The following is a 17,900-nucleotide window of genomic DNA, read 5'->3' on the forward strand; positions in this document are numbered from 1 at the left end:
CACAAGTTATTCTAGTGAATTTTAAATTATTTAATTAACAAAGCATCAATTTTAATGCAATTTTTCATAAGTATGTATTAGTAAAAATCTCCAGGAGTGACATTCAGGATGCTAAAGTGTTTAAAGCTCTCTGGATTACTGTGACAACCAACCAGGTTTCACAATGCAGACTATAAATTACTTGCTAGGTCAAGTAATTCTTGGAGTCTATACACTGCAGTACTCTACACCCACTTTATTCCTCCCCCCACCGAGGTGAACTCAGGGCCTTCACCTTGAACCACTCCACCAGCCCTATTTTTGTGAAGGGTTTTTTGTGATAGGGTCTCGTGGAACTTCTTGCCCAGGCTGGCTTCAAACCACGATCCTCCTTATCTTGGCCTCCTGAGAAGCTAGTATTACAGGTGTGAGTCACCAGCACCTTGCTACACACACCTTTTAAGCCATCACTTGTTTCATGATACAGGAAGCTTCTTAGATACCACTCTTCTGATCAGGTAGCAATGCAGCCATAAACATCATGAGAACAAAAACTATCACCTTTGGTACCAGCAGCATCATCATTTAACATGTATACTATAAACAGTAATTTTTGAATAAATGAATAGACAATTAAGAACCCATACTCATCTGAGCACAGATGGTGCCACTATCTGCCAGAAAGACTGCTAAAAATCAAAGAAAATCATTAGTGCCAATCTTGCTTAGCACCTTTCAAGACCTTAACAGGGACATGTTCCCTGTCAAGCATATTCACTCGTCATTGGGAATGGCATGAGCTAGAATGACTCTTCTCCTGTCCAACTCCCTGTCTGAACAGTATGGCACTCCTGAAAATGACAGCAGTCAGCAACAAGGCACAGACACAATTTTTTCCTGGGTACAGCAGATATAACAACAAACTCTTCTAAAAATCCATTTACATAAGAACAGGCTTAGTCTCAATTCAATGAATATTTATAACTGAATATTGTTTAGGTGAGCATATATCTACACAGTCTCTAGATAAAGAATCCTTCCCCTTTCTATTTTCCCCCAGGATGGAACCAATTGTGACAAGGCACATTCCATTAAAATACCATAATATCATAAAGGTATCTTCTTTAAATGTTTTCTTAAAGTATAATTAGAAGTAGCATATTAAAAGTATCACTAAATTGGCCAGGAACAACGGCTCATCCCTATAATCCCAACTGCTCAAGAGGAAGAGATCAGAAGAACTGGAGTTTGAGACAAGACCAACAAAAACTTAGTAAGACTCCATCGTAACAAAAGAGCTGGGAGTGGTGGTTTGTACCTGTGATCCCAGCTACTCAGAAGGTGCAAGTAGGAAAAAAGTGGTCCAGGTTGGTCCAAGCAAAAACATAAGACCATACCTGAAAAATAATAAAGCAAAAAAGGGGTGGGAGCCTGGCTCAAGTGGTAGAGCACCATATAGTAAGCCCGAGGCCCTGAGTTCAAACTCCAGTAACTGCGGAGTCTGATTACTAAAAAGCTAAGTCATAATTACACAATTCCTAAATTTTATGTCATACACACACTATGGAGAGAAACTTAAAAATAAATGTGAAAACCACACTATGTACTAATTCTCAAACTACTCATTTTGGCAAACTCCTTAATGTACTTACAATAAAGACTCAAAAATATTATCTGCTACTGACAATGAATTATGTCTTCTCAAACCGTAACTTAAATTTCTGAAATCAATATCCAACATCAAATAAAAAAATTAATATGTGATTTTAAGCGCATAATGTTTTATTATGAAATCCAAAACTAATCCCAGTTCCAGAAGAAAAATACCAGAGGGAAATTCATAGTGATAAATGCCTGCATGAAGGAAAAGAGACCTAACTTCATAACATAAAAGAACTAGAGAAAGAACAAGCAAGCCCACAGTTAACAAAAGGAAGGAAACAATAAGGATCAGAACACAGATGAATGCAATATACTGGAAAAAATGATAGAAAAAACCCAACAGAGTTGTTTTATTGAAAGATAAATAAAATTGACAAATATTAAGCTAGACACCAAGAAAAAAAAAGACTCACCTAAAACTGGAAAATTACAGTTGATAAAAACAGAAATACATGGAACGAGAATACTATGAATAATTATAACCAACAAATTGGATGACTTAGAAGAAATGGTTAAATTCCTAGAAGCATACAGCTCGCAAGACCTGAATTATGAAAAAAACAGAGAATCTGAACTGCTTAATAATGAGAAAAGAGATGAAATCAGTAAGCAAAAATCTCCCAACAATAAAAAGTCCAGGACCTCATGGCCTCACTAATAACTTCTACCAAACATTTAATACGAGTCCTTCTCAAACTCTTTAGAAAACTAAAGAGTTCTCAAATCATTTTTTGAGTCCAAAAGATGAAGAAACTGTAAGAAAGGAGAATTAACTTAATGAACACAGATGTAAAAATCTTTTTATGAAATCCCACCAAACTGAAATAAACAGCATTGAAAGTATCGCACACCATGATCAAGTGGTACTTGTCTGAGAGATGCAAAGGTGGTTCAACACATGCAAATCAATGAATGTGGCACATCACACTAACAATATGAAGGATAATAAAACTCAAATGAAGCCAGTAGTGGTGGTGCAGACCTACAATCCCAGTATTCAGGGGACTGAGGCAGGAAGATCATGAGTTCAAGGCCAGCATAGGCTACATGATAAGTCCCTGTCTCAAAAAACAACAGATGCAGAAAACCATTTAACAAAATGCAGCATCCTTTCATGATTAAAAACTCAATAAATTAAGTATAGATGAAAGGCACCTCATTGCAATAATGATCATATATGATACAACCACTGCAAACTTCATCCTAAATGAAGAAAAGGTGACAGCTTTACATCTAAGATCAGGAATAAGACAAGGACACCTACTTTCACCACTTCTATTCAGCGTATTACTGAAAGTCCTAGTCAGGGCAATGAGGCAAGAAAAATAAATAAAAAGCATCCAAATCGGAAAGGAAAACGTAAAAGTAGATAATGTGTAATCTTTAAACAGTCAACCAAAAGCTGTTAAAATTTATAAATTCAGAGAAAGTTATAATAAAAATATCATCATACTAAACTTATGTGTTTCTATATACCAACATGAATGATCTAAAGTAAGAGCAAAGCCCATTTTCCATAACATCTAAAAAAATAAATACCTGGGAATAAATTTGATTAAGGATATGAAAAACACTGAAACTATGAAACAATGAAAGAACCTAAAGATGGCACAAATAAATGGAAAGATATTCTGCGTTTATAGACAAGAATTAATGTTATCAAAATACTCATATTACCCAAAATGACCTATCTCATGTATTTTCTGTACATGTATGAATATGTAATGTTGAAACCTGTCAAAGTCATTTTAAGAAGAGGTAGGAAGAAAGAGGAAGAATAATGAAGGGGATACACATATATGGAAATGTCACAACAAAACACCCTGTACAACTATTATATACAAATAAAAATTAAAAATGACTTATCAATTCAATGGAAACCCAATCAAAGGTCCAGTGGCACTACGGCTGGCTCAAGTGGGAGAGTACTTGCCAGCAAGCACAAGATCCTGAGTTCAAATCCCAGTACATCCTCCCCCCCCCAAAAAAAAACTAGAGAAGAAACCAAATAAATAAAGCAATCCTGAACAAGAACAAAGGTGGAGTCATCACACTTCCGGATTTCAAATTATATTACAAAGCCATAGTAATCAAAACAATACAGTACTGGTATATGAACAAAGATCAATGGGCCAGAACAGAAAACCAGAACTTTATCAAACATATACAGTTAATCTTTGACAAAAGTGCCAAGAATATACAACAGGAAAAGGACAGTGTCTTCAATAAATCGTGTTGGGAAAACTAGGTATCTACATGCAAAAAAAAAAAAAAAAGAAACTGAACCCTTATCTTACAACACACACAAAATTCAAACACAACTGGATTAAAGATTTAAACAAAACATAAGTCCTGGGACTGGGAGGAAGGGGGAGCCACAGAACAAAAACCCCATGACACTTGTCTTGGCAACCATTTTTTTGGATATGACACCAAAAGCACATAGGCAATAAAAATAACAATAAATAAATGGACCATGTCAAACTAAAAAGTTCCTACACAGCAAAGAATCAACACAATGAAAAGGAAACCTACAGAATGCAAGAAAATACTTTCAAACCATATATCCAGTAAAGCAATAATATCAAAAACACATAAGGAATTCATACAACTCAACAGCAAAAAAGTAAAACAAAAGCAAAAATATTTAAAAATATAAAGAGACCTAAACAGGTATTTTTTCCTAAGAAGGCATACAAATGGCCAACAGGTATATGAAAAAGTACTCAAGATCACTGAAGGTCCAGGATGGCTATTTATTATCAAAGTGTCAAAACAAGACTAGCGATAGCAAGGATATTAAAACAAGAGAAGTCCTGTACACACTTGGTAGGAATATGCGTTGGTACAGCCATTATGGAAAAACTGTATGAAGCTTTCTCAAAACACAGATCATATGACCTAGAAATCTACTTCTGATATTTATACAAAGGAAATAAAATCACCACCTGTATTCTCACGTTCACTGCACCATTCACAATAGCCAAGATACATAAATAATCTAACTGTCTGACAGGTGAATGGTTAAAGAAATTGTGGGTGTGTTTGAATACATACATACACACATACACACACAATGGAACATTATTCATCCTTAAAAAAGAAGGAAATCTTGTCATCTGCAGCATCCTAGATGAACCTGGAGGACATTATGCCAAATAAGGCAACAAAGACAAACACTGCATGATAGTACTTATATGTGGAATCTAAAATGTGAAACTCATGAAGCAGAGAGTGGAGAGACAGCTACCAGAAGTCAGAGGTGAGAGGAAATTTATAACTTTCAGTTATAAATCTATAATACCGTCGCTACAGCACTCACTGTATACTTAAAATCTGTTGAGAGTAAATCACAAGTATTCTCACCAGACACAAAAAAAGACCAGTTACATGGGTATGTTAATTAACTTGACTGTGGCAATCATTTCACAATGTATCCACAGCAAATCAAGGCATCACATTATATGCCTTAAATATATATTTTTTTCAATTACACTTCAATGAAGTTGAGGAAAAACATTAATCTCCGCTCGTCTTTATTCATAATATGGTAAAATCACTACTAGCAAATACTTCACCTTATCCCAAATGCTTAATATCTTATAAGTACCCTAATATAAATATCATCCTCCATATTCTTTAAGGTTTTACTTAATCATACATTAATAATGAAGAGTTTTAACAATACTGTTGTTGCCCTCCAGTTCATTTTTAAGAATAGGAAGAGGTGAGGTGCCATTTTGACACAGAAGAGTACACAAGGGAAACTTGCCTAAATTTTAGCCTAAGGATGTGAACATGTCGACAAAGTCCTTTGTATATGAGTCTCATGATCAAAAAAGTTCACTTCTGCATTCCTTCAACACATATTTACTGAACCTTTTTAAATGTATGGCCTTGAGGTACAAAGATGAGTAAGACAGTGATCTCTGCCTCGACGACTATGAATTAACCTCAGAAGTCATTTCAATTCCAGTGACAAGCAACTCTCTACTCACGTATATATACATATAGATACACACAGTAACAAAACACCTGGTCATTTTTATCATCAACACAATGAATTCTTACCAATAGAAACATATGTAATCAGCCCAAAGTTTGTCTTGGGGTTATTAACTACTCTTACCAGTTCATGGGTTAAATAAGATATAAGGCTCTAGTTATTCAGTGTGAGTGGCCCATGCCACTCACTTATGTACACTTATGAAACAGACAGAACAAAAATCCCTTAGAGTAAGTTGATTTCTACTCAATCTAAGGGAAAAGAGGAAGTTAGAAAAATAAATTAGAAGTACTGTGGAAAGAATCCATGTTTGCTACTAACATTTCTCCATTTCTTTACCTTCCTAAAGTAGAAAAGGAGGTTCTTTTCTCACCTCCTCTCTTTTACTGTCCTACCACGAGATTAAAGGCTTTTAGATCTGAGAAGGTTTATATACCAGCTTGCCTGCACCAACACTATGCCAATCATACACAAGTGTAGGGCTTTTCTCTGTAATTCAAAAGAAAAGCGGTCAGAGCTGGAAGTGTGACTCAAACAGTAGAGTACCTGCTCTGCAAATATGAAGAACTGTGAACCCAATCCCAACCTCCCCCTCTAAAAAAGAGAAAAGGTGACACACCCATGTGTAGACAGTAATTAATGGCACATACCAGTCATCCCTCAGTATTCACAAGGTTTGGCTCCAGGACCCTGCTCATGGCAGAAAAAAGCCCAGAGATGCTCAAGTCCCGCAGATAAAATGATATAGCATTTGCATATTAACCTAACCACACCCTCCCAAGCTCATGTATACTTTAAATCATCATCTCCATTACCTGTGATACCTAACACAAAGTACATGTTATGTAAGTAACTGTTATACTATATATGTTCAACACAGACAGGATTATTTTTGAAGGGGAGTATTTTCAATTCACAGTTGGTTAAACCCAGGGATGAAGAACCCAAAGATAGGGAGGGCTGACTATATTTTTAAGTTTATCATTCCACTGTTTTTCATTTCTATTTTTAATGCCAAATCCCTAAGAGCCCACATTTTGGCAGGCATGGTAGAAAGCATTTTACTCACTTTCTGATTCTCAATTGCTGTGGTGCACGCACGCTTTCCATCCAGGAACAAACTGTGAGGAGTTCCAATCTCTTACACCTGCCATCCTGCTTAGAAGATGGTGCCTATTCCCACCCACTGTAGAACAAGACTTCCACAATGAAGCTGGGGAGCCGGCTACCCCATCTAATCTATAATCAACCTTTAAACAGACTGGTCCAAGTTGTGCTACACTGTCTCAAAGATTTTCACACAAGAGAAAGGGAAGAAAGAAGGTTGTGATAACACGACCATGTGTTCTACTAAGAGTTAGAACTGAGAAGGAAGTCCGTGCCTTCACTAAATTATTAACACACTTTCAACTTCAGGTTTAAGGAGCTGGGCACATGAAAATAAATGTTGGACTTCATGTCACCCCACATGACAAGAATAAAAGTGAGCATAGTATGTCTCTATCACACTTCCTTATACCTGAAATTGTTACAGACTTGAGGCAACTCGATTCTTTATAGGCACTGATGACAGATGCGACTTTTAAGTAGTAGATCTTCTTCAACTGAAAACATCTTATTTTAAGGGCTGGGGGAGGGGTGTAATTCAGGAGTGCAGTGCTTGCCTAGCACGCTGGAGACCCTGGGTTCGAGTCCCCCAGTACCACCAAAAAAATATATATATATCAGTTTTGCTATTACACCCAAACCAAGGCCATCCATACACTGAATCTGATTTAAAATAGCCTGCACAGCTGACGAACATCACCAGGTGGGTAGGGAAGTGCATTTCCCCTTTTCAAGGACCTCTAGCCATTAACTCAAGGGTCACACAATGGATTGGGTCTAAGAGCGCAGTATTCAACTTCCTCTCTGCAAGTATCACTTCGGAAATGCATTTACACTTCCGTACGTGAAAAACTGTGACGGTGTAAAAGCTCAGAACCGGACCGGCGGGTCGGGATGGTTGCTTTGCCTCGCGTGCTCCATGGAGAAGAGGAAATGTCGGATGACGTCATCCCTAGATACTCCCTAGTGATGAACACTAACTCCGGGCCTTGCAAAAAGGGGACCATTTTTTCTGCGCCCCGCGGCGGTGGTCGAGCTTTGCCAAAGGCTCTTCAGGGAAGAGGGGGTGCCCCGGGATAGAAACAGCCGAGGGGCGCCGACCCCCTACCGTGCCGGGGCTCCGGGCCTCCGGACGCCGGCTGCACCTGCTCCTCACGCCGCCATGGCCTGGGGGGCCGAGGAAGGAAGGAAAGAAGGTGGGGGGGTGAGGTGTCCCCGCCGGGGCCCCGTGCCGACCCCCGCCCCCCACCTCGCCCCGGTCGCGTCCCGGGAGGAAAAGACAATACATTTTAACGCCGTTGGAGCTGCTGCTGTGCTGAGGCGGCTGCTTCTCCGGATCCGGGGGCGGTGGCTCCCGCCGCGGCTCGCCCGGAGGCTCCGCGGGCTGCCGGTGCGGGCTGTGGTCGCCTGTCGCCGCGACCACTTCGGGCTTGTTGGCGTCTGCCATCCCGCCGCCACTGGCTTCGCCTCGGCCGCCGGCGCTGAGGGGCTCCGAGCGCGACAATGGCGGCGGCCAGGGAAGCGGTAACGGATCCCGATTTGAAAAGGCCCCGAGCGCTCAGCTGCCCGGATCTCGCGAGAACTGGCCGAGGCTGGGCGACTGGGAGACCGTGAGAGCCGGGTGGGGGCGGGGCGGGGCGCGAGGGGAGGGGGAAGGAGAAGCCCAGAGAGTGGGGTGGGGGTCGGCCCTGCTTCTGCAAAAGGATAGGACGGCTTGGCCAGTTCTAAGGTCCCCCATGAGGCCAGGGTGTGACCCTCTTCCCCTAGCCCCCTTGTCGCTTGCCACCCAATGGGGTCTTCGCTTACAAAGCGGGGTTAGAAACCTTGGAGCTGTGCAACCCAGCCCCTTCAGTGCATGCACATTAGGGATAGTTTCAATGGAGACGTACACACTACACCATCTCCAGAGACCTTTGCAAATCTTCAGGCTCTCCTTGGAAACTCTGGACGATGCAAATAAGTCGATTTACTATTTCAGTGCCTAACTGCCCTATGGACATTCAATAGTTATTGATGACCCATTGCAGTTCACCGAATTGATGGGCTTTGAACCTCTTAAAGGACTGGTTGCTCTTGAGAGAGATTTTCTTTGGAACTAAGTTCTCAGCTTAGGAAAAGAAGATAAGAGTATTGTTTTTAATTCTCGGGGCAGCAGCAATCAAACGGGGTGAATTCATAATTTTCATAAGAAATCTTGTATTAGATTGGCTAATAATGCACATTTGGGGTTTTGGTTATGTGTTTATTAGATGCGGGCTGAAGTTATATGTGAAGTAGTTATAGGCTCTCAAGCAAATTTAATGGATATAGCAGAATTTTAAAATATAGTCATAGATTTTTTTTCTTAAGTATGAAAAGAAAACTACTAAACTTCATCAATTCCTAACTCTTGAATACTATAATTATATTTCACAATAATCTTTTTCAGTGAAAAACTCAAACATCCCCATATATTTTTCATAAAGAAGTAAATTCTTTCTGCTTTGCAAAGTGTTATATAGACATTAATTTAAAGCTATAATTAAAAACTAATACTCAAATAATACACAATTTCCTCATTCCAAAAAATACCATACTCAGTCCTATGCCTGAAGAGTTGAATTACTTCATCACACACACACACACACACACACACACACACACACACACACACAGAGTCAGAACATTTTAATACTAACAAGAATGCTTGGTAAAATACTATTTGGGTGCTGCCTACATTGTTTCATAAACACAAGATGCTTCTGTACTTGCTCTGTGTATTTTTTTCTCCTCAGTCAACACTGTGACATTATGTTTGTAGGAGCTAGAAGGCATTGGATTTTGGCTAGAGAAGATCAGGGGAGTTTCTGCCTGAAACTCCTTGAGCAAGTCACTGCACTTCTCAGTCTTTCTTCACAGTACGTAAGGATAACCATACCTGCTTTGGAGGATTAAGGTGAGCATCAAGGCAAAGTGCTATATAGATAGTATTACAGTTCTCTACTTCCTAAGGCTCAGGCAGGGATTTAGTGAAAAAGAAACCAGATGATTTTCCCAAAGTTCTAAATTGTAAGTACTTTTAAAATAATCATCATTCTCTGTTATTCTTTTGCTAAATAGAATTTAACAATGAAACTTAATCTCATTGTCCCTCCTTTAGTAGATTAATGCAAAAATCCTGTCATCAAGTCAATTTAAATTTTTTAAGCGATCTTTTGCTTAAAATAGGACACTAGACACATGAGGAACACAAAAATGACAAAGAAGTCCTCTGGGAGAGGACTTTTATAAACAGTACTATCTGAATGTTATAATAGAGATAAGAGCAAAGTATAATTTAAAAATTATTCACAAACACAAGGCACTGGCCCATACCCCATAGTGTGCCAATTAAATTATTCCACTAAAAGGTTTATCTTGATGACTGAGTTTTTGAGGACCTCCTTTAAACTTTTTTTTAATCTAAAACAAATACCTTACTCACTATACCTTAGTAAATGTATAAAGAATGTAGGTTAATTCCCACTGTGGGGAGGATCCATGAGGGGGTTCATCAAAGAGCTTGATCTTGAAAGATGGGGAGAAATGGATACATTGATCTTTCCTCCCTCTTGCTGTCAATAACATAATACATTTTTAGCTAAGTCTGCAAAAGATAAGGTAAAAATAGCTAAAAAGTTAAATTTTCCAAGAGTTTTATGGTTTGTTTTGTTTGTTTAGTGTATTATGGACACTGAAAAAAACCAAAGCAATGCTCAAGGTTTTATCTTCCCACAGGTCCCACTGCAGAATTGTTATCATTTGCAAATTGCATAAAATGTAATTTGGGTACAACATCACATAACCACTTAGTTTTGTTCCTCAAAAATTGGAGAGTGTGTGTATATGTGTTTGTGTGTGTGTGTGTGTGTGTGTGTGTGTGCGCGTGTGAACGAGAGGGAGAAAGTGGCCATTGCATAGATATAGAAATTTAGGTTGCCCCTTGGTCCAAGATGGCTGCTGGAGACCTAGACATCTTGTTTGCATTATAGGTCAGAAGTTGTCCAGAAAAGCAGGAAGCATCATATCCAGAAGTCTCACACCACACTGTGAGTGATGGGACAGAATTTAGTAACAGAACACACTGACCAGTAGGAAAGGTGGCAAATACTTTTATAGCTGGGCTCATAGCCCAAGGGGCTTCGTTTACCAATGAAGAGAATGAAGTAGTAACTCGGATGTGATTATCCTTTTCTTTGTCTTTAAGTCAGGAACCAGTGTAAAGATCAGTTAGAGGTGAATCAACTTGGGTTGTAACACATTTGTACATGAAAGCAATGCTAGGAATCTCTCTGTATAGCTATCCTTAACTCAACTAGCAAAAACCTTTGTCTTCCTTATTATGCTATGTCTTCTCTTCAACAAAATTAGAGAGAAGGGCAGAACAGGTTCTGCCTGGAAGTGAGGGGAGGAGGAGAGAGAAGGTGGGGGAGGGGGGCAGGGGGGAGAAATGACCCAAACAATATACGCACATGTGAATAAATGAATAATAAAAAAATTTTTTAAAAAGGATCAAAAAGCAAAGACTAACAAGATTTAAAGCATAACAAAATATTTTAAGTATAATGTTTAAGTCAATTTTCTTGATTAACTACATAAATTTGATGGCTGGATTTGGAGCACTAAGTTTCTAAACTTTAGAAAGGAAAATGTTCTTTCTTTTTTGAAGCTTAAAAAAAAATTATGGGATCAGGATGTAAGTTAGTGGTAGAGTGCTTGCCTAGCAAGCAGGTTCCATCCCCATTACAAAAGTAAAAAAGAATTAAAAACAAAACATTAAAATGGAATTTATAACTTTAAAAATCACTGTTGGACATATTTCAAATCCATATGTATTTCCCCTTTCCTAAGTTCATTCTATGTTGAAAATGTGGAGGTTAGTTATTGCCAATAGAGAGAAAATTTTAATTTTGTTGTGATAATCAGCTTGTTATTTTTCCTGCCTTCTTCTTCTCTTCCTCCTCCTCCTTCTCCTTCTTTTTCTCTCACTTCATCACTCCACCACAACCAGTCTACTTAATTTAGGACTCTGCTTTTTCCAGCATTTACTATTTCCCAAATACATACTATAGAAAGCTCTCTACCAGCCAAATGAATTTTAGAAATGAGACAATTATCTAAATAATCCACGCAGAAATTCTACTTTCAGTTCAATTATTCTAATAATTCAGATAATACCAAGGGTTTTGCTTGAAGTTTTTAGATAATTGTTTTTCAATTTTACAATCCTTGTACCATTGTTCAATAACAGATTTATTTTTGATTTTTGTCAGCAATATTGGGTCATATTTTTTTTCCTTGAAGACTAAAGATCTCTATAATTCTTAGGTATTCATTTGAGTCTGTATTTTTTTAACCACTTTCTAATTTCTACTTTAAATCACTCTGCCTTTTTTTCAAGCTCATCCTAATAACTCCACTAAACAGCAAATTATAACAAATTTCTAACAGCCCTACCCTGCTTTCCTTCACATAGGAATAGCTACTCCCTCCTCCCAAATAATTCCAAAGCCATGGATATTAATATTTTTAACTATCCTTAGTCTGGAATCCTCACTCAAAATCTATTAATGAAGACAATTGCTTTATATTAAATGTCTTTAACTTAAATTGTTGGCAATAATGGCGCCGATAGGTTTTGGTTCTTACTGCACCCTTAAGATTCTGTTTTCCAGGGTCACAGTCCTGCCTCAAGTCTAGCTTGAACCCTCCTTCTGCCCCAACCTCCAATCGGCATGAACCATAAGATCCTAACCAATCAGATCGTGTCAAGTCTCACTGAGGGGTATTTAAGCCCCTGCCCTTCTCTGTCTTTCTCTTGGCTCTCTCCCTCTCCCACCGGGCAATAAAGAATCGCTTGGCCAGATCACTCCTCTCCACGTGGTCACTTTTGGGACCTACATAAATAATTGTACTTTTTGTAGCATTATTCTCAATTTTTAATTACAACATCTGGAAGAGAAAGTAGATTTCTTATAGATAAGGTATATTGATATTCTGCAAATCCTTATTTGGTCATGACAAAGTTGCTAATTGACAAAATCCATCTTCCTCTTTTTATTTGCTGATAGGAAATCAATGTATTTACAGTGGCAGTGTTTATTACTACAAGTCCCCAGTTTCTGGTCTACTTGCAGCTGCCTGTGCCCCTGTGACTGCTGTAGTACCACATATTCTCATATATAAGTTCTAAGCAGAAATGTGAGAGGAAAAAAAAACTGATTCAGGCAGGAGAATGGTCCTTTTGTTCTCTGTTGCCTCCTCCTATTGCTGGCTCAGAATAGAGAAATAATGTTTGTAGGAATAATAACCATGTTGGACCATAAAGCAACATTGTCATTGAAAGCCAGCTTCAGAGGATGAATCCAGGTCTCTAATGACATCACACAGCCAATGTAACAACCTTAACATTTTTACACCCTAACTTGCTTTTGACAGGAAAAAGTAAATTTCCATTGTGATTAAATTGCTGTATGAATCCCTTCTATTATGTGCAACTGAACTTAATCTTGACCATTTTGAAAGGTCTGATTTGCTTGATAGTTTCTTCTATATTTTGGCCATATGAACACTACTTTTTAAATGTATTTCTGAAGACATCATTTGTATTCATTTTTGCTTGCTCCTTTGCCTTATGCTGTAGAACACTACAAGTTTCCTATCTGATATCTATTCTCCCTATTTCTCTTATTGACACAACCACAATTTAGTTTAGGGTAGTAAAGTGTCCAGCTAAAACACTGAGGATGGCCACAGGACACAGATCTATCTAATGAATTGTAAGGTATTAATTTTCTTTCTTTCACTTTCTTTTCTTTTCTTTCTTTCTTTCCTTCCTTCCTTCTATTCTATTCTATTCTATTCTATTCTATTCTATTCTATTTTCTCTCTCTCTCTCTCTCTCTCTCTCTCTCTCTCTCTCTCTCTTTCCTTCCGTTTTTGTGGGGATTAAATTCAGGACCATGCTTGTTAGGCAGGTGCTCCACCATTTGAGCCACGTACCCCAGTACTGGAAGGTGTTTACTTTCTTAGTAAGATCCTTGCCTTCTTTCCTCCCTATGAAGCCAGGGGATGGTGTGTGGATTTCAACACCATGAATCACAAATATGAGGATGATTCTACAAGCTAAGGATGATAGAGCAGGAAGATAGGAAACTGAAACACTGCTGGCCTCAGAGAGCCATTTTATAAGCCCTGGACTGCCTGTAACCAAATTTCACATTTGGGGAAAAAAAATAGTCTACTTTTTGGCATTGCTATTGAATTTCTGTTATTGCAGTTTCATAAAAAGTATACTTTTCACCCTATTTCAGCCCTTTTCAACAAAGGTCACACCATTCCTAATGGCTGCTCCTCAACTTAGGTTGTTGGAGGCAATGGTTTTATAGTAGTATACAACTGTGATTAGTTTTGTCATAATACATTGAAGAAGGGTAGACTGCAGTGATTTTATGTCAATATACTTCAATCACAAGCTATTTAAATAGGTTAAAAATGTGTGTATGCACACACTATGTGTAGAAACAAAGTTGGTAATGTATATTGTTGTCATTTTCACTTCTCACTTTTTCAGCCATCAGGAGGAAAATGCCCAAAGCTTTTAATTCAATTCATTTAGATATTTAATTTTGGAAAGGACTTAATGCATAAAGTCTAAAAGGTTTTCACAACAAGTAGGGCTGGGAGAACAAAAGCCTAAGAGTTATTCCTAGAGTTCAAAGAATTAGGAAGGCCCAGAATCACAAGGAACCACCAGCACTGATCTCTATGACCTGAAACATCAAGGGAGGTCTCAGGACTCCTGTTACCCAGAAGCTTCTGATAGAACATTCCATCTGCCATTTACTGATACCCACAAAGTTACCTGCAGTTGCTGCTGAGATTAATGGTTTCTCTTCTTTCTCCTTCCATATTTTGCAACAGTGTCCCTTACTGGCAGAACTTAGGTTTGAATACAACTGGCAAAAAAGTTTGAGAAATGTGTCAAAAGAGGGAGAGATTAGTAGGATGAAGATGATGATGCATATCAATAGGTAATATCTGGCACAGTTTCTAAGCCATTTAGCACATTTTCTAAGGTACCCAAACTACTACAAAAATACTTGCAAACCTAAGAAAAGTTCTAGCACACTTAAAAATAAAAGCTTAAATATATTTTACCATATATTTAAAACTTCACAAATTTGTTTTAGCTAAGAATGAATAATGGGAAAATGTAATGAATGATTGTGTTATAAGAACATGAACAAATGCACAAAGATTGGGAAAAATTTTTCATTATAAATTTTTAAGACAGAGCATGTGTTCAAACTGACTCAAGAGGAAAAAGGGAGAGAAAATGTGCACTGAATTAAAGACTACACAGCTTACAGTATTCAGCTGTGTTAGTGAACTTAGAGTTCATTTGCTTTTACTTGGTAGTCAAAAAATTAACACAAAGTTGGGTATAGTGGTACATACCTATAATCCCAGCTACCTGGAAAGCAGAGGTAGGAGGATCCAAGTTCAAGTCCAAACTGGGCAAAATTAGTGAGACCCTGTGTGAGAAATAAACTAAGAAAAAATTAATAGACTGAGAAAAACAATTTCCACATTCCATTGACATCCCATTTGTCAATCATATATTGACTGATTCATATTACAAAAGCATATCTTGTAGCAGAAAACTGCTTGTTTTCTTTTATATTTCTTTAAGAAACAAAATAATTTAAGCCAACTTCTATACATTATACTGTGGTTACAGCTCACATATTTGTGGAGATTGTACTCAAGGTACCTTATTGTACCCATTAAATTCAACAGTATATTTAGTAGAGGGTTTGAAGTATACTTTAAATTAAACAATTTAAGATGTATGGGCAGTAAGACTAAAACCAATTAAATAAGCCTCATTTAACTAGATCACTGAGAACTGTAATCTAGTGCAGTTTTCTTTGCAGAGAAGTTTACCAGCAAAACATAACATCTCATTTTCAATGGGACTCATTAAAGAGGCCAGCATTAGATCATTATCTACAATGAAGTGTCATCATGCTCAATTCACTTATGAGTCCACTCTCTTAGATAATTTCTTCACTGTTGACAAAATCCAACACAGTCATTTTCTAATCAAATCTAATCATCCCATTACTATACTCTCTAATCCTATTTTAGCACATTCAGCATTGGCTACTTTTGAGATATCAGATGGTAAAATGACCTAAGAGAAAAAAGGGCAGACAAATAGGATGATTTTTAAAATACAGAGTTTTAAGCCACTCTATACTTTAGTTACAAAACTAATGTAACATGATCCATTCATTTATGGTAGAAGTTTTCAAGTGGCATCCTTGTATTATTTACATTTGAAAGATGTAGTACCAATGTGTGAGTCAATAATAATATTCAACTAAAAAGGCACAGATAAGACATTTTAGCTCAAGAAGAATAACTAAATTTCAGCCAGACAAGATGTATGTTTCTCTGAAAAGTAGAAAGTACATTTTACCTTATTATAACTTCAGAAGATGATTCCAGCATACAAAACTTGAAAGCCATAAGTCAACTAGAACCAAGGTGAAATTGCATGTAAGCAAAATTTTCCTCTGAAAAGAATCCTTAACTGATTTATTAAAAGATATTCTTGTCTTGGATTTCCTTATAATACCCTCCTTCTATAGTATGTTCATTAGAGTAGAGGCTGTTATGCTTTCTAAATTCCTATAGTTACCGTGTTTTCTATCAAAGTAGATAATTAATACTTCCAACCTATGACATCACAAAAAGTTATTGTAATATAAGGAACACCACTTAAGGTATAGAAGGAGAAACCAAGAAACAAAGTTTTTTGAGATTAAACTGACCTGTAATCATATAAATTGAAATTTTCTTCTGTCAATTTAATGTTTTAATATTTAGCTATTATAATGTAGATTTTAATCTTCATAGGTAAATATGTTATATATTTTTCTATATTTTAATATCCTATTAAAATAAATCTATAAAAATAATCATACACACTCATCCTGTAGTCAACACTTTTTGACTGAAAAGATATTTATGTGCTTATTTATCCCATTTTCTGATTTTATGTGGGCATATACACAGATAACTTAAAAAATAATGTACAATCATCTGAGAAAACCAAATCCCAGTAGCTAAAACAATAAAGAACACAAATATAAAGGATATAAGATGATATAAATTAATTCATTTTTTAGATGTTCATTTGATTCTGACATCCCTGGCAACTAAAAGCAGTGACAAATATGATCAGTTAACACAATTTTCATTGTACATAAAAACAGAGTGCACCAGCTACCCAGGATTAGTTTAAGTTAGGAGGTGGAGTGTGAGAATTTCATTCATAAATTGATATTGAAAGAAATTTTTTTGAGGGAACGTCTAGAGGATCTAAATTCCTTAGGCATTTCAATACAAGATGTGTTCACCAAAACTTAGTGACAACTCTGTAGAAGTCCACAACAGTGGACATAGAGCAGGCTGTATAAACAGGAGTTGTTAATATAAAATATTGTATATAATCTGAAAATATAATGCCAAGGCATAGTACAAACAATTGTGTCTGGAGAAGCTTAAACAATGTTACCCATATATTAACCTTTCTAATAATTTTTATTGCCTTGAAAAGAGACCATAGACTTTCTGGAAGCAGAAGTAAAATGCATTGCTTTAGTGCATTCATGTAGTTCATATATTTCAATAATTGTTAATGAAAGTTGGGCAAGGATTTGAAGTGAAAGTGTCTTGTGTTTTAGGTTTTTGAAATTACTCATGAATTCTTTGGCAATGAAAATAAAATATAAACAGCATATTAATTTCTGTGCCTCTACAAACTTTGCATGTTGTTTTACAATGTATCTTCTCAAAGGCAAAGAACAAATCTCATTTCTCTTCCTATCCCAACATCTAGCAAAAGAAGTGGGACATAATGGATTTCTTAATCCATCATACTTTCCTGAATAAGCCACTTTGCAGACTTTTGAGAGCATCACCATCTTTCATATAGCTTGAAAAAGGTCAAGGTCATGTACCAACTAACACCAAGGAACCTAATTTAAAGTGAAAGCTTTCCTTTGGCATCAATTCAAAAGCATTAACCAGAAGCATTGTATCAAATGATAGATGG

General features: G+C 37.1%; 1 protein-coding gene across 4 annotated transcripts in view; it reads right to left on the reverse strand.

Annotated features, from left to right (window-relative positions):
- Myef2 (myelin expression factor 2) overlaps positions 1 to 8,335 on the reverse strand; it is a 34,042-nt gene extending 25,707 nt beyond the window's left edge. For 2 of the 4 annotated variants that reach the window (XM_074065888.1, XM_020160565.2), the window contains exon 1: positions 8,041 to 8,334. In XM_074065888.1, coding sequence (XP_073921989.1) covers positions 8,041 to 8,201 — 161 coding nt within the window. In that variant the 5' untranslated portion in view covers positions 8,202 to 8,334. Of the gene's footprint in view, positions 1 to 8,040 lie in introns of all 4 variants that reach the window. The other 2 variants (XM_074065887.1, XM_020160566.2) reach the window with 2 other exon arrangements.
- Between the last annotated feature and the right edge of the window lie 9,565 nt (positions 8,336 to 17,900).

Source organism: Castor canadensis, chromosome 2 (assembly GCF_047511655.1).
Source record: "Castor canadensis chromosome 2, mCasCan1.hap1v2, whole genome shotgun sequence".
NCBI lineage: Eukaryota > Metazoa > Chordata > Mammalia > Rodentia > Castoridae > Castor > Castor canadensis.